The sequence below is a fragment of the Lithobates pipiens genome, unplaced genomic scaffold (assembly GCF_037356315.1).
Source record: "Lithobates pipiens isolate NorthernLeopardFrog02 unplaced genomic scaffold, aLitPip1_a1.2 Scaffold_8, whole genome shotgun sequence".
NCBI classification, from domain to species: Eukaryota; Metazoa; Chordata; class Amphibia; order Anura; family Ranidae; genus Lithobates; species Lithobates pipiens.
The window spans coordinates 171,886,290-171,904,647 of record NW_027507903.1 but is presented as its reverse complement, the minus strand read 5'-3'; the positions used below and the strand labels follow the sequence as shown (position 1 = coordinate 171,904,647).

The following is an 18,358-nucleotide window of genomic DNA, read 5'->3' as shown; positions in this document are numbered from 1 at the left end:
TGGGTACTGTGCTGGGGGACATGTATTAATGCAAAAAAATTTTAAAAAAGGATATTTTTTTCAGGAACAGTGGATTTTAATGATGCTTAAAGTGAAACAATCAAAATGAAAAATTCCTTTTAAATATAAGGCCGGGGTCCCCCTTAGTCTGCTAGTAAAGTGGCACATCTCTACCATGTATAGTAGTATAGTAGAACCTGCTGCAGCAAAATTTATAAAGAAAAAAAATTACATTTAAATTTCCAGCAAAAGAAAAATAAAATAAAAAATGCAGAAGGGGTGTCCCCCCCCCCCCCCCCAGAAAAATATACCAGGCCCTTTGGGTCCTGTATGGATTTTAAAGGAAACCCCATGCCAAAAAAAAACAGAGTGGGGTCCCCCCTCAAAATCCACATTTTAAAGGAAGGAAGGATTTTAAAGGAAACCCCTTGCCCAAAAAAAGCCCCTCTATGTGAATGAGTAGGGAGGGGTACATTGTACCCCTACTCATTCACCAAAAAAAGTGTGAAAAATAAATAAAGACAGCAGGCAGTTTTTGTCAAATAAAACTTTTCTTTTTTTTTTTATTTTTTTTATTAGTAAATTATTAATAGACATGGGGGAATTTATAGAAAAAATCAGAACACGTAATTACTAGAATGTAAACTGTGATCAGTTGTAAAGCTACCTGTACTCCTTTGGTTCAAGCTGCCATCTTTTTGCAGGTTCATCTTCAACTGATTTGTTCACAGTGATGGCCAAATTTGACAGATATGGGTGTCACAGGTGATAGAAACTGCTCATATCATGATTATCCCTCTCACCCAGAAATATTATAGGAAAATCAGTGGAGTCTTGTACACTTACTTAGCCAGAGATGGTCTGATATAGGCCTTCTCTGCCAACAGTTACATAGGTTAGGTTGCAAAAATTAAACGAGTCCATCTAGTTCAACCAATAGAAAAAATAAATGAATAGAAATACTCCATAGACCCAATCCTATACCTACATTTGATCGAAAGGAAGGCAAAAAACCCTATGAAGCTTGGTTCAATTATCTCCAATGGGGGAAAAAAATCCTTCCTGATCCCCTCGGAAGCAATCGGATATTCCCTGGATCAACAACCTCTGTTGTTCTTACCTTTAATTATTAATATCCAGTTATATTTTGTGCATTAGGGAATGCATCCAGCTTTTTTATAAAACAATCTACTGAGCTGGCCAGAACTTGTTTTTTTAGGGTGTCTAATCCACATTTTCACAGCTCTTAATGTAAAGACGCCTTTCCATATGTGGAGGTTAAATATTTTTTCCTCCAGTTGCAAAGAATGCCCCTTTGTCCTCTGTAATGACTGGAAAATTAATATTTCTACACCAAGTTCACTGCATGGACCACCTATGTATTCATTCATGGTAATCATATCCCCCCTTAATCACCCCTTCTCAAAAGAGAATAAATTCAACTCAGTTAGGCTTTACTTATAGCTGAGTTCCTCTATGCCGTTTATCAGTTTGATTGCCCTATGATCTGCCAGAAAACGTAGGCCCTTCTCTACTATTAAGCCCCCCAGTTGTTGTTCAACTAGAATTGTATGATGCCTTCATTTTTTTAGTCCCCAAGCCTATAACTTTACTTTTATAAATATTAAACATCATTTGCCACATAGTTGCCCAATTAAATGGTGCACTGATTTTGGCTCCTAAGTTAGGACATCTTGTAAGGACTTTATTCCACTACATTGCTTGGTGTCATCTGCAAACACTCAATTAGTAATAATTAGGATCCCAGTGTTAACCCTGTGCTGTGCTGCCTGCAGGGAGAGGAGACACAGCTCATTGACTAATTGGGATCCCAGTGTTAACCCCTGGGCCCCTATGCTGCCTGCAAGAGAAAGAAGCCCCCTGATTGACTAATGAGTTTAACCCTGTACTGCCTATGTGCTGTACAGCCCATCCATTAGGCTGCACAGAACCACGTGGTTTAACCATTTTCTTCCCTGTAAGTGTGGACTAGGCTATAGCTGTACTATGATCAGGACCCCATGAGTTTAACCCTGTACTGCCTATATATATATATATATATATATATATATATATATATATAAATATATATAAATATATATGGGGGGAAGGCTGACAGGCTGGTAATGAGCCCCTTTGATGGACATCTACTTGTGCTGTGTAAGTTGAGGAATGGGAAACCATGCTGTGATTTGTAGTGCCATATAGAACCTCTATTTCTCTCCTTCTCTCTCTTTCTTTTGCCTCTTTTTCTCTATCTTTGCCCCCCCCCCCCCCACATTCTTTCTCCCCTTCCTCTCTCTCTCTCTAAGCCCTTTGTCGCTCTTTCCCTACTCCCACACCCAATACCCTATATTTTATGTAATGTACTCCTGCACTCAAACATGTTGTATGGACAGCAGGAGTGCTGTGTTTCTTCATCACCTGGTCTCATCCAGATGGTAATATTACACAGCACACAGATAGACGATGGAGACCCCTCTCTCTGCTCCTCCTCATCTTGATCTCCATAAATGCCAGATATAGGTATCAGTAATTGGTATTGGCGAGTACATAACAAAGTATCGGTACTCATACTCATTGTTAAAAAAGTGGTATCAGTGCATCCCTAGTCAAAGCCTGGAAGATGCTGGTACTTAGTGTAGTCGCTATGAAAAATAGAGTCACCCAGGCAATGATACATGCCACGATAGAGACAACACTCCAGGACAAGGTGAGACGATACTCCAAAATTTGGCAACCTTGAGTTGATAGATTTTTGCCCTCTAATTTTGAAGCCTCCTTTATGCAGCCTTAGCTGTCCTGTTATACTAGTCATTTGACTATGCTCTTGGAATCATGGCTGGTTCAATCCCTGGAATCATCCTTCTTCTTTTACTCCCCCTTCGCCCACTACTTCTCTACCTTTTTCTCTTATTTATCAGTACATTGCTGGATATTCGGCTGACTTTACTTAGTCCTAGTTTTCCCCTGGGCCATGGATGGGGTAGGTCACCCGAATGTCAGCACTTTATCTTTTTCAACCTCTACTTTAACTATTAGGTTGCTAAAGGCCATCATTTGACATGTTAATGCCACTTCTTAATGTACCACTCCCTGTGTGGAAGCATTCCCAGTTTATGTTGGCTGTTATGTTTCATGTGATGGCTATTGTGATACTCGATTTAATAAAATATTTTAATACGAAAAATAAAGATCCCAGCACTAAATTTTGGGACCTTTATAGTTGCATATGTACAATATGGAAACCTAGAGTCAGTTACTCTGCCTCTTAACAATTTGAATTAGCATGTGTAAAACCAGTGCGTTAAAGAGGAACTGCAGTCTGCGCACATAATTTGTAATAAAAACATTTGCCATTCTGATGCTTCCCCCCAACCACTTTGTATATTATTTTATATTTACTGTGATTCTGCACTTGTCAAATATGCTGCAGAAATCTCCATCCACTGAGTCTGGATGCAACCATTTTACCTGTGGGCAGCTGAAGCTGCTGCCTATTCACTTCCTGGATTTACACAGACACACTGAGGCACACCTCCAGCTCTCCAGCTCTCATTGGCCCTCTTTTGACTCACCCCTCCTCCCTCCTGGCAAACTCTCACAAGAGGGAGAGAGAGAGATGTGCATGATGTCATAAGCCTAGGTCTTTTACCAGACAAGAAACAGAAAGTGGGCTGTATAAGGTATTTACTGGCCGAAGAAAAAATATTTTACTATCCAAAGTTAAAACAACAAGGGCAGAGGATTTAATAGATGGAAAGATGAAACAAATGACTGAAGTTCCGCTTTAAATAAATAAAAACCCTTAAAAATAAAAGTTATACACTATAATTACTAAGTAATGAAAACAATTCCATTCTTGTTAAGCATCTAACTTTTACAGTCTGAATGAATAGAAATGGTATCAAGGGAGCAGAACAGGCAAGAGATGAATTATTGCATGTTTTCTGGCAGACGCTCTTATGCGAGACAATAGATTTTGTGCAGAGCTTGCAGATCTCTTATGAGAGAGTCTAAATGCACAGTAGAATGATTATGAGCTTCAAAAGACTGCATTCATCCTGGACTTTTTGCTGGGGGAAGAATATCTGGAATTATTTATTGAATAACTTCTACTGAATCTATAGAAACCGTACACAGTGGTCCAAGACTTTTGCTCTCAGTGCCAACATTCTCTATTGTCTCCATGCTTCAGCTTCCCAGCAACTGATCTGATAATCTGATAATCTCAAACAAACTCTAATTTTTAGCAAGGCTTAAAGTGGAAGTAAACTCCCCTATTGTTTTCAGCCAAGGAAGCTGCAATCTTTGCCTCTGTTTAATCTTCAACTGCTATGGTGCTGCACATGTGATTCGTTATGACACTAGCCATTGGATGGTTTGATAGTTTGGCTGAGAGCACAGCCAATGTGCAGTTAGCATTCCCGGAATGCCTTTTTTTTTAACTGTTTAAATCCATGGGTTTACTTCCACTTTAAGCTTTGTTGTCTTCTACGTATATTGCAATCAACTCCAGAGATAAAACAATAATTCTGCCGCTCTACAAGACTCTGGTCCGGCCGCACCTAGAGTATGCTGTCCAGTTCTGGGCACCAGTCCTCAGGAAGGATGTACTGGAAATGGAGCGAGTACGAAGAAGGGCAACAAAGCTAATAAAGGGTCTGGAGGATATTAGTTATGAGGAAAAGTTGTGAGCACCGCACTTATTCTCTCTGGAGAAAAGACGCTTGAGAGGGTATGATATGATTTCATTTTACAAATACCATACTGGTGACCCCACAATAGCGATTAAACTTTTTTGTGGAAGGGAGTTTAACAAGACACATAGCCACTCATTAAAATTAGAAGAAAAGAGGTTTAACCTTAAACTACATAGAGGGTTCTTTACTGTAAGAGTGGCATATAATCACACACATAGGTTGGACTTGATGGACTTGTGTCTTTTTTCAACCTCACCTACTATGTAACTTTGTAATTCTGATTTATTGCTGAGTCCAAACTGATGTTAATACAACTTATTTAATGACCTATTACATTTGTTCTAAAGCAGAGCCTAATGAAAGTGTCTATAGAATCTATAGGGTCTTCAATCTGTAGGTCCTTGTAATACTGCAAGATGCTAAATTTATTAATCATATTTCACCAATACATATTATACTTATATTATTTCTTCTCTTTTTAGCTGAATGTAAGGGCTCTTACACTGTAAATGTAAATTAATTTCTAATGTTTTTCATTTTGCCCAAATAATGTTGTTTCCCTTAAAAGGTGTCCTAAGTTTCATTTTCTTTTTAGTCAAAATTGCTTGAGGGACTGTTTATTCCTTTAGCCAGACCTAAAGACATTGACTTCTTCAGTTTCTGGTCATCTTAAGGAAAGAAACGCCAAGGCTGCAATTGCTGACTTCTACTAATGCACACAACCTTAGATCACTCATAGTAGACAATATTCTAGTAGTTGATAGAAGAAAAGATCTTCTCTGTTCTGCATCAATCAGAGACTGTATGCACCACTTACACTTTTAATAAATAACTGTTCTCGGGCTCAGTTGTTTATTTCCATTACGCTGGAATAAAACAAAGTTTTTTTCTGGAAACTGACAGCAGCGAGGTCATATCCGTGCATAGTGAAAATAAACTTTACCAGACTATATAAATACATGGCTAAAAACACAGGTTGTACTTGGGAAAATAGCTTGTTTAGATGGAAGTTGCATGCCATGTACTGCTCATTAAATTGTATAACAGGAAAGTCTGCATATATAGGAGCTATTGAAATAACCTTTGCTAATTCACTTTCTTGCACGGCCTGTCATAGACTTTGCTGGAGAAGTGCCATAACATTGCCTCTGTATCTCTGCTGGGATCCCCTCATCTCTCTGATGCTGCCTTCAAAGTCCTCGCACATGGAAAGAAGCTTCTGAAAATCAGAATTGAAGGTCAGATACTATACTGAAAAATCTGTTTCATTTCTTTGTACTCTTTGTTTGTTTGTTTTTTTATCAAAGGGTACACACATAACATAATATAACCAGGGCTTTTTTTCAGAGGGAACGTGGCGGAACGCAGTTCCGGCACCTCCAGCACTGACTGCATGTAATGGTAAGGGGTGCTGGAGTGTGCTGCAAGGTCTATTGATGCTGGCTGCTGAGAGATCTATTCTACCTGGAGGGGATCTATTTTTGCAGGGGGGTCTATTCTTACTGGTGGGGGACCTATTGTTGCTGGGGGTGGGTCTTATATCACTGAGGGATCAGTTATGGCTGGGAAAGATCTACTGTTGAGGGAGTGGACTATTGTTGCTGGCTGCTGGAGAGTCTATTGATGCTGGCTTTGAAGAGATATGTTGTTGCTGCTCCCGGGGGATTTTGTTTCGGATGGCCCATTGTTAATGGGGGGATCTACTGTTGCTAGAGGGGGCTTTATTGTTACTGGATACAGGGGATCAATTTTACTGCTTTTCTTCTTATCGTTAACAAATGCCATACAAATTACTTATCACCAAATTATACTTGGTTCTGTATTCTCTAAAAGGGCAGTAATGGAAGGTAGGTAGAGGGTGCTTGGAGGTGGGTAGAGGTGGAGAAAAGGAGTGACTCAGAAAGGGGGAGTTCCTGCATCTATTCTCTGAAAAAAAAAGCCCTGAATATAACAAAAAAACACATGTTATTAAACACATAACATAATAAACAGGTGCATTTCAAAAATTTAGAATATTGTCAAAAAGTTCATTTATTTCAGTGATTTAATTCAAAAAGTGAAACTCACATATATATATATATATATATATATGTATATATATATATATATATATATATATATATATATATATTATATAGATTCATTACACACAGAGTGATATTTCAAACATTTCTTTCTTTTAATTTTGATGATTTGGGCTTACAGCTAATGAAAACCCAAAATTCAGTATGATTTGGGGAGCCATGTCATCTTCTGGTGTTGGTCCACTGTGTTTTATCAAGCCCAAAGTCAGCGCAACCCTCTACCAGGAAATTCTAGAGCTGTTCATGCATCCCCCTGCTGATCGGCTTTATAGAGATGCTGGTTAAATTTTCCAGCAGGACTTGGCACCTGCCCACATTGCCAGAAGTAACAATACCTGGTTTAATGATCATGGTATCACTGTGCTTGATTGGCCAGCAAACTCGCCTGACCTAAATCCCATAGAGAATCTGTGGGGTATTGTCAAGTGGAAGATGTAAGACACCAGACTCAACAATGCAGATGAGCCGAAGGCCGCTATCAAAGCAACTTGGGCTTACATGAGACCTCAGCAGTGCCACAGGCTGATCACCTCCATGCCACGCAGCTTATGGTCTTATGTAATATTTTTATTTTCTGAGATACTGAATTTTGGGTTTTCACTAGCTGTAAGCCATATTTATCAAGATTAAAAAAAAAAAATGCTTAAAATATATCACTCTGTGTGTAATGAATCTAAGTTTCACTTTTTGAATAAAATTACTGAACTAAAATTAACTTTTTGATGATATTCTAATTTTCTCTTTCAATAATTTTTATTGAATTTAACTCTTCGGTAAATACAACATGTATAATCAGAAAATAGAAATAAAGCAAAAACATAACATAAAAAACAGAGAATTCAAATAAGGCAGGATGCATCAATCAGAAAAAGACAAGGTATACAAGGTACCTTATACAGATATATTTGGGGCTATTATATGTCATGAAAGACTTGGAGTGTAAAGATCCACTTCATTTAAAATTTATAATAATGATATATATAAAAAAAAGGGACACAAAAAAAAAAAAATAAAAAAAAAATAAAAAAATATATATATATATATATATATATATATATATATATATATATATACATATATATATATAAATACATACATACACATAGGTAAAAGGGAAATAGGGAAAGAAAAAAAAAAGGGATTTGATTAAGGTTTAAATGGGAGGTGTAGAAGATTTAAGTCATAAACATAGCGGCAACTTCTAAGGAGACCCCCAAGGTCACCACTCCACCCCAATGGGCTCACACTGTGGAGTGGGATAGCTCGGGGGACTCCCGCCGAAGAACCCCCCATCTACGTCCCTTTAAACCCCCGGACAGCACCCAGAAATTGTGCTCCCCGGAGGGAAGCGGACTGCCAAACTTCAAAATTCCCAATTCAATTCCAAATGAACTCTTTAGAACTAGTAAACTCCAGTTAGAACCACAAAGGTTAACTGAGGAAGAATGTAGTAGAATAAGGCAACATCAAATCCATAACTAAATATGAAAATCCTGCTAAAAGAAAAGCAAAGAGGAAAAAAAAAAAAAAAAAAGAGAAGTAGAAAATGAATTCAGGAGAAAGAGGGAGGGTAAGGAAGGGAGAGATGTACAGGATTCAGGGTCCTGGCTCCATCCATGTGAAATTTAAGACAGAAGGTGTCCTGGAAACAATTGTACTTTGATGTGTTGGGCCCATGGATCCCATGTCAATTCAAATTGTTGAATGGTATTCCGTAATTTAGCTACTATTTGTTCTTGAACCATAATCCAGGAGATTTTGTGCCTGGTAGCCACAAGGGAAACCCTAGAAGTTTTCCAAGCTTTTGCTAAAGTGATCTTGGCTCCCAAGCACATAAAAAAGATTAGTTGTTGAGTATGTTTAGGGGTATTGTGTAGCCTGCGGTTCAGAAGGATATATGAAGGATCTTGTGGGATTGGGGCTTTCGAGACCTTCCTCACTAGATGTATAAAGTTATTCCAAAAATTTCGTATGCGGGGACATGTCCACCATATATGTAACATTGTACCTAAAAGACCACATCCTCTGAAACAAAGCGGTGAAATCTCTTAATACATCTTTGAAAGTCTCACAGGAACATAATACCATTTCGTTAGAATTTTGACATTAGCTTCGATTAAGGAAATATTCAAAATACCTTTGGAAGAACGTCTAAAAATTCGGAACCACATTTCTGTATCTAGTTGGATGTCCAAGTCTTCCTCCCAAGAACGAGCATATGTCGGTTTGTCACTCCTATCTGCCAGGGACGAGTAGATGAGGGAAATACCTCCTTTGCGGTGACCTTGTTTTAAGCACCATTGCTCGTAAATCGTAGCATTGTAGCTATTTGATTTGTCAAGTTCAAGAGAATGTATAAAACGTTTAATCTGTGAAAGTCTCAATTGTTCTGAATCGGGCATCTCTAGTTTGGAGTAGCAGTATCCCATTGAAATGGGTCCATTTGGTGTAATGAAATGTCCAATTCTGAAAAGGCCCTTGTTCAACCACCATTGAAAATCTTGGGTATTCAGGCCAGGAGGGAAATCAGGGTTATGGAATAAATGTACGAGAGGTTTCAGTGGGGAAATTAGGTGTTCGTTTTTATATAGTCTGTCACATAGTGCTAGGGATTGAGAAAGTGTGGGGGACAATATGGCAGGTCTTTGTTTTGTTGGTCTCCATAATAGGTGATCTAATGCGTAGTCAGGTACTGCCTGGTTCTCAATAGAAACCCAGTCTGGGCTATTAGTTTTAGTATATATTGCTGAAAATTGTGCTAGTTGTGCTGCTTGATAATATAAAAAGAGGTTAGGAAGTCCTAAACCACCTTGGGTTGTCCGGCGGAACAGGATGTCACGCGTCAGTCTATGACCCTGTTTTCCCCAGACAAATCCAACCACTTTTGATTGGAATTTGTTGAGGGTCAACTTTTTAATAGGTGTGGGAAGGGCTCTAAATAAGTACAAAATTCGAGGAAATAAGTTCATCTTGACTGCATTGAGCCTGCCCAGCCAAGACAATCCTTCTTTAGACCATTTAGTTAAATCTGCTTCTAAAGATCTGAAGGCGGGTGGGTAATTAGCATTGTATAAATTACTGACACATTTGGTGAGAGAAATACCCAAATAGGGAATCCTATCTGTAGCCCAGGAGAAGGGAAAGAAGGGCGCAAGTCGGGAGATGGTTAATGAGGGAACTGAAATATTAAGAGCAACTGACTTGGAAGTGTTAACTTGGAGACCTGAGATAGTTCCAAAGTCCCGGAGGAGATGAAGTAAGTTGGGGGTGGAGATTAGGGGTGAGGTCAGAAATATAAGCATATCATCGGCAAAGAGAGCACATTTATGCTCTTCTAAACCACAGCGAACACCTTTAATATTTGTATCTGCTCTAATGGCGATGGCTAGAGTTTCTATAGCTATAATAAAGATTAACGGTGACAAGGGACAACCCTGTCTAGTACCTCTACAGATATCTAATGGTTGAGAAAGGTGGCCTAATAGACGTACTTGAGCAGAGGGGGTTGAATATAGGGATTTTAGAATGTTCATAAAATTTGCCCCAAAACCCCATTTGGTGAGAATTTCAAAAAGATATGGCCATGAAACAGAATCAAATGCCTTCTGTAAGTCCAAAGACAGCAGAAGGCCTTCTTGTGTCGGGCCCCCGTCCCATTGCGAATTCAATAGTGATATTAAGTCAATTGCCCTTCTCACCTGATCCGTTCCCTGTCTCCCCGGGATGAAGCCCACCTGATCCTTATGAATATAGTTAGATATAAAACTGGACATTCTGTTAGCTAATATCTTAGTCATAATTTTAAGATCATTATTGATCAGCGAGATGGGTCTGTAATTTCCCACTTCACTAGTATCTTTACCAGGTTTCGGTATAACAGAGATAAATGCGGTATTAGAATCATTCGGGAGGGGGGCTCCATCCCGGAGAGAATTAAAGAACCGGGCCATGTAGGGAGCTAATTTTGATCCAAAAGTTTTGTAATATCTGATGGAGAAACCGTCGGGGCCCGGTGCTGATTCAGATTTAAGGGTTTTAATGACGTCAAGTATTTCGGCAGGGGTAAAGGATTCATCCATTAGTTCTTTATGAGATTGATGTATGTAAGGTAGATCGAGGTGATCGAGGAACTGATTCCTAGCTTTGGAATGTGTATGAGTTGTCTTAGTGTAGAGGTTTTTATAATAATCATGAAATGATTTCAAAATTTCTACCGGATTTTGAGTGAGGGTACCCGAAGATTGTCTAATTTTAGGGAAGACTGAGGTACGAGTTCGAGGACACAATTTACTCGCGAGTTTGGCACCTATTTTATCCTTTTGGTAATAGAAGCGAGCTCCTGTCCATCGCAGATGTTTTTCTGCTGAGGTAGTGAGTAAAAGATTAAGTGCGATGCATGCCCTATCAAGTTCAGCCAGGCTCTCTGGGGTAGGATGTCGTTTGTGACTTTTGCTAAGTGTTTGGAATTCCTCTTTGAGTCTTATAAGCTCTGCAGAGTGTTCCTTTTTGAGGCGGGCTGAGAGTTGAATTATTTTACCCCGCATAACCGCCTTGTGTGCCGCCCACAGGGAGCCTGGCGAAATTGAGTCTGAATTGTTATCTGTAAAGTAGTCCGAAAGGGCTGAGTTTAATACCTCACAGTGAGCTTGATTGTTTAGTAGAGACTCATTAAGCCGCCACTGGAATGGTCGTTTATCTCCTCCTCCCCCACGAATAATTAAAGAAACGATGGAATGGTCAGAGAGAGAGGAATCATAAATTTTGGAGGATTCGACCAAATAGATGAAATGTGGAGGAATAAAGATATGGTCTATTCTGGTTAATGTATTATGAGGGATAGAAAAGTGAGTATAGTCTTTGGATCGGGGATTCATTTCTCTCCAAATGTCTATTAGGCCTGCTGATTGTATGGAATGTGCAACCCTAAGACTGCTTTTAGGAGGTCTTTTGGGCATTGGCTTTGTAAGATTAGATCTGTCTGAGGAAAGGTCAAATGGAATGTTCGAATCTCCCGCCAGTATAATAAATCCCTTCAGATGGGATTTCAGCATCAAGAGAGTCTTTTCAAAAAAATGGTCCTGGCGGGAGTTTGGAGCATAGTAGGAAACAAACGTGTAAGTCACTGTATTAATTGTCCCAGAGACCAGGATGTATCGGCCTTCTGGGTCTCTAATAGTTTTGGAATGATGAAAATGAACTTTGTTGGCAAAGCAAATCGCAACCCCTCTTGTTTTATTGGGAGCATTAGCAAAATAAAATTGAGAAAAGTTTTTGTGTAGGAAAATGGGGTTATAAGAAATGGGGAAGTGCGTCTCCTGCATCAAGATAACATCAGCTTTGAGGGCATGAAATTGTTGCATAATTTTACGCCTTTTCACTGGGGAATTAAGGCCTTGAACATTATTGGACATTATACGGAGATTAGATTGTACCGGTGAAGTAGAGATCAAAGGAAGAGCATGGAAGAGTTTATGCTATGTGCGAAAGGAGTACCTGTCTTTGAGGTGATCCCTGGCAGATAGGAGATGACACCCGTTCCTCTGAAGAAATGCTTGTGGAAAAAAAACGAGGAGAATCCAACCAGGCCCTAATCCTGTACAAGGGAGATAGGAAGGAGGATGTGGGTAGAATGGGAAGGGTAAGAAAGAGAGGATGAAAAGGGGGGAAGAAGAAGGTAAAGAGAGAATAGAGCTAGAAAAAGAGAAAAAAAATAAAAGAACATCAGAATATGCATTATATAAAATAGCAATTCAAGACAGAAAAAAAATTAGTAATGTATACAATAAATAAAATAGGAAGGGAAAAAATCCCAGAGCGGCCCTAAAGGGACGCTGCAGTCAAACCCCGGTAGGAGATTTAGTTCTCCTATCGAAGTAAAGAGGGGGGCGCATTGTACCCACCCTGGACAACCCCGCCGCCGAGGTTGATTATCTCAAAGGTACTGAAACCAGAAAAAAATAAAAATAAATCTGAGCCCCTACTAAAATAAGCATAGGGGATATATAAATAATGAGCAGCTGCCCTCCTCTTCCTTTATAAAGTGGGTGACCATGAATTAATGGCAGAAAGAGCCATTATAAGAGAAAAAAAAAAACAAACATCTAATATAAAGCCAAAAGGTCAATTGGAGCGAGAAATAAATAATACAATTATAGAGGAAGAGGAGGGTAATACAGGCACCACAGTAAAATTATATGTCAAAAAAAAAAGAAAAGACATTTTTAAATTTTCCACATTGGAAGCAAAAAAATAAAGAATAAAAAATAAAAATAATTTCTTCTTGAGGAAAAAAAAAAAAAAACCTGGAGATTTTCCAAGGAAAAACAGGACCTATTATCAACCCGGCCCGGGTAAAGGTTCGGCCCTGAGGACAAACCGTAAGGAAGTCAATTTTTCAAACAAAAAATTTGACAGTTCAGGTGTATATTCAGGTTGGTGGAGATTCCCTCGACCTCTTGGGCATCTGTTTCTGCCATATTTGCGTCAAGGGGCTTGTCGGTGAGGGGCGTTTGGATGAAGAGGATCCTTTCGGTGTAGGAGTCTGTGGAAGTTCCTGATTAATCAATCCCAACTGAAGCAGAAGTCGTTCTCCATCTTGGAACGTCGAGAAGTGGTATGATTTATTGTGGTATGAAAAATTCAGGCGTAAAGGAAAGGCCCACCTGTAAGGGATTTCTTTGCTCGTCAGAACTTGAAGTAGTGGTTTAAGAGCTCGTCGTTTTTGGACTGTGTATGGTGATAGATCGGAAAAAATTTGTATGGAATGATCCTGAAATGACAGAGAATCTGAGGTTCTGGAAACTTTCATTATCTCTTCTTTCACTGAATAGTAGTGAGGTTTCACTATAATGTCTCTAGGAAGACCATCTGTGCGAAGAGGTTGCAGAGCCCTATGAGCCCTGTCTAATTCTAGACGATCCTGTGAAATTGTGGGAATTAAACTTTTGATGAGGTCTTGGATAGCGGCATGAATGTCCTTGATAGATTCAGGAATGCCTCTAACACGGAAATTATATCTCCTCGACCTATTTTCGAGGTCGTCAATTTTGGCTGTGGCTGTTTCTAAATGATCCTGGAGTTCTTGAATCCTGGCTGTGTTTTGGTTAATGCGTAGGCATGACTGATCTGATTGTTGCTCTATTGCATCAATCCTGGTTCCTAATTGTTGCAAATCAGCATGGATGGAAGCTGTGATCTGTGTGGCAGTCTGAGATAAACCTCTGGACAACATTTGGGAGAATGCGTTCATCATGGAGGCAAAGTCTGTGGGAGGTGAGGGCGCATCTCTAGGAACTATGTCCCATGGGGCAAAGCTGATAGGTAATATATGCTGTATGGATGGGTTACTTTCCCCCCTAATATGACTCAGAAGGGGGTCCGTGGATGCTGGGGATGGGGTCCCGGGTTGAATTTCACTCACTGTGCCGTTTGAAGTTGAAGTTGAAGAGAGGTGCTTAACTGTGTAGTCTTGGTCCGCTATGGATTCCTCATTGCAGGATGTGTTTTGTGAGGTAACGGCGGCCATCTTGGATCGGCCTGACCTCTCTAACGCTGTGGAAAGCGTGGGTTTGGGGTTCCGTCGGGACTTAGAACCGGGCATTCGTGTGAAGCCTGCGTTTTCCCCAATCCGATGTGACCGTTTACCGGTAAAAAAGAGGGCTCAGAAAGTCGTGGCGGCGAACGTTAGTCCAGGGTGGCGCGGAGCTCCCGGTCTATGCGGCCATCTTGGACGCTTCCGCGCATGCGCCCTCATGATATTCTAATTATGAGATGTACCTGTATATATATTATAACATAACAAATAAGGTCATATTTAAAGTGGTTGTATAGGTTTTTTTTTTTTTAAATAACAAACATGTTATACTTGCACGTTGCATGTTATTCTTGCACTATGCAGTTTGTTTTGCACAGAGTGGCCCCAATTCTGTGGTTCTGGGGTCCCACAGTAGCTGTCTCAGCATCTCCCTGCTAAAGCTAACCCCCTCTGGGAAGCTCTTTCCCAAGGGGATTAGCTTGCGGGTATGCTCCCGTGACATACAGTTGGCGTCCATAGATGCCAAGTGTATGACTCGGTCCCGCCCTCCCAGCGGCCATGTCATTGGATGTGATTGACAGCAGCACGAGCCAATGGCTGCTCTGCTATCAATCTATCCAATGAGCCGTGAAGGCCGGGCCATGAAGAGCCAAGAAGCCAGCGCATTCTGGATGCGGGACTGTGGGGGCTCAGGTAAGTAAACGGGGCCCGGGGGGCCAGTAAACATTGGATGTTTTTACACCTTAATGCATAGGATGTATTAAGGTGAAAAAACTGGAACCTTTACAACCCCTTTAAGCAATAGGTGGACCTTAAAGACTGGGTCATCCACCTAAACCTTGGATAATCCAACAGTCAGATCCCTCACCATAGTGCCTTCTCCTGTCCATATTGTTTTGTGTGTTCTCGCCCAGGGATCTCCAAACATTCTAAACACAGAACCAGTTTACTGTTCTTCAGATGTTAGAGGGTCGGATTGTGGTCAGTGGGAGTAGAAAAGGTCCTGGCATCAGTGGAAGTAAACAATGGCTTCAAGCTTGGTGATCAATGGGAGTAAAACCATTACATAGCACTTGTGTTCAATAGGATTAATAGTGTCCCATCATTGGTATTAGTTGGAGGTATAGGGGTCTATCATTGGTATTAGTTCGAGGAATATTGCCCTATTATTGATATTAGTCAGAGGAATAGTGCCCCATCATTGGTATCAGTAGCAATCATTGGTATTGGTTGGAAGAACAGTGCCCCATCATTGGTATTAGTTGGAGGAATAGTGCCCCATGATTGGTATCAGTAGCAGAATCAGAAGTATCAGAATTATGCCCCACTTTTGGTGTCCAGTGTGAGGAATTGACCTCTTGGTAGTGGAAGCAATAGTGCACCAATTGCCAGATAGGAGGAAGCAAAGGGCCGCAGCTTGGAGACCACTGCTCCATATTATAAATGTAAAAAAATCCAGCAAGAAGTGTGGGAACCCCCACAGCAGGTGTGCAGACCCAAAAATTGATCTTACCAAAACAGTCTTTGAGAGAGGAAAGAAAGTGTCCTCATGTACTACAACCATTTACTGTATATCAGGTGGACTGACCCTTTAACATGTATCATTCTTGTTTCTTTTCAGGTAACAATCGGATCACTGATGCTAGCATCAAAGCAATAAGCAGATCTTGCCCCAGTTTGAACCACATTTATTTGGCTGACTGCCAGAAAATTACAGATATCAGCTTAAAGGCAATTTCATCATTGAAAAACATTACTGTCCTGAACGTAGCAGACTGCATAAGGTATATTAATAACCAAACGTGCAACATGACTGAACATTTAATACGTTTATTATAAACCCATAGACACAACCGGGTCCATGTACAGCTACAGGAAAGAAATGTCTGAAGAAAAGTTTCTGTGTTGCTTTTAGTAGCTATATCCCACTAGTAAAACCTGTTGATCTTCCCAGAAATCCTATGAGCTCCAAATATTCTGTTCTTATAATTTTGTGTATTTCTGCTTACCTCTGTATATGCCAACATACAATAAGTATGGGAACCCATCATAATGGCTCATATCCATAAATTCTGCTAACTATTATAAGTTCCCAGTTCTCTATATGGACTACAGAGCACTTCCTTATGTTATAGATATGCGTAGAGGGGGAGATGTTCTGCAGTCTCACTTCCTGTTCTAGGATGACAACGCTGCTCCTTCATAGATGTAGTACAGAAAGCTATTGTTGCCACCCTTCTAAAAAAGAAAAATATTGCACTTATAAATAGAGCACTGCGGCAAGTGCTAGCTCAAATGCATGTATCAAACACACACGCCAACCCTCGGCTCAGGGGTAACATGGCCATGAGATGACGTGACATCCACGGCTCCTCATTTCGTTTTTAGTTAGTATTTAGTTAGGAGCCTTGGGTGTCACCTCATCTCACGGCCATCTTAGCATTCTGCCCAGAGCTGACATATGTGTTTGATACGTGCATTTAAGCTAGCTATTGTAAGTGCAATATTCTTCTTTTATTTATTAAACCTTTTAAAAAGAGAGCATTTGATCTTGTGTGCTTCCCTTTTCTTCCTATATACATTGGGTGTGTCTGAGGACCTGTCTACCCTTCCTATGGGTAAAGGAGTGAGGACCTGCCAAGAGTCTGTCAGAGTTATTATCCCTGAGGGGAACACCACTTACTTTGACCTTCTGGTAATGCAGGGGTCATGGCTTTGAGGTGAGTGGCCAGTTTGTATGGTGGTGGAATGCGCCGAGCACTTGTATTATTTGGATCACAGTATCACAATGGTGATCGCATTTACTGCTTGGACTTTAATTTACACTATTGTGAACTATCATATATGGTGTATAAAACTCAAAGAAAAAGGATGGCGCTAGATTTCTGTGAAGGTACTGAGTAAATCATAGTTACATAGTTAGTCAGGTTGAAAAAAGAGTCCATCACCAAAAAAAAAAAAAAAATACAATCCCATATACACAATCCTTCACCCACAGTTGATCCAGAGGAAGGCAAAAACCCCCAGCAGAGCATGATCCAATTTGCTACAGCAGAGGAAAAAATTCCTTCCTGATCCCCCCGAGAGGCAATCGGATTTTCCCCAGATCAACTTTACCTATAAATGTCAGTACCCAGATATATTATGTACACTTGGGAAATAATCCAGGCCTTATTTAAAGCAGTTTACTGAGCTTGTCAGAACTACCTTTGGAGGAAGTCTATTCCACATTTTCACAGCTCTTACTGTGAAGAAACCTTTCCGTATTTGGAGATTAAATCTTTTTTCCTCTAGATGTAACTCATAACTCAATACCAAGTTCACTATATTGACCACTTATGTATTTGTACATGTTGATCACAGTGGCGGTGCCTCCATAAAGGGCGGCAGGAGCGCCCCCCCCTCTCTCCTGTCAACTCTTTCTCACCATAGATAGATTCATGCATTGCGCCCCTGCCGCCCCTTATTCAGGTGTCTGGCCCTTTGTCGGGGACCTGAATAACAGCAGCGTTTTTTTTTGGAAGCTCTTGATTAGAGCCGTAAGCTCTAATAGGCTTCCAAAATTGTAAACAGCGGGCGCAATGCTGTGCGTTCGCTGTTTGCTCAGTGTTGTGTTAGGAAAGAGATTTATTCGCTTTACTAACACTGATCTGCCTCTCAGCCAATCAAGTGCTCGGGGCTGGTTACCTGTCACCTGATTGGCTGAAACATCAGGTGCCGTGATTGGATGCCTAATAGAGAGGACCAGAGACATCGAGGAGTGTGGACATGAAGGATGCCACCATGACCCTCTGTGAGACAGGTAAGTCCCGACTCCTGGGCGATGCCCACTGGCAGCATTTGATGGGGCACAGTAGCAGCAATTGATGGGCACAGTAGCGGCAATTGATGGAGCACAGTAGCGGCAATTGAAGGCCATAATGCCAGCAATTGATGGGCACACTGGCAGCAATTGATGGGGCACACTGGCAGCAATTGATGGGTACACTGGCAGCAATTGATGAGGCACAGTAGTGGCAATTGATGGGCACAGTTGC

The 18,358-nt window shown here is 40.5% G+C and overlaps 1 protein-coding gene across 2 annotated transcripts in view; it reads left to right on the top strand.

Moving 5' to 3' along the window:
- Positions 1-18,358, top strand: part of FBXL13 (F-box and leucine rich repeat protein 13) — a 234,129-nt gene that overhangs the window by 158,162 nt on the left and 57,609 nt on the right. For both annotated transcript variants that reach the window (XM_077471772.1, XM_077471773.1), the window contains exons 14-15: positions 5,821-5,941; positions 15,943-16,105. In XM_077471772.1, the coding sequence (XP_077327898.1) occupies positions 5,821-5,941; positions 15,943-16,105 (284 nt within the window). The remainder of the gene's footprint in view (positions 1-5,820; positions 5,942-15,942; positions 16,106-18,358) is intronic.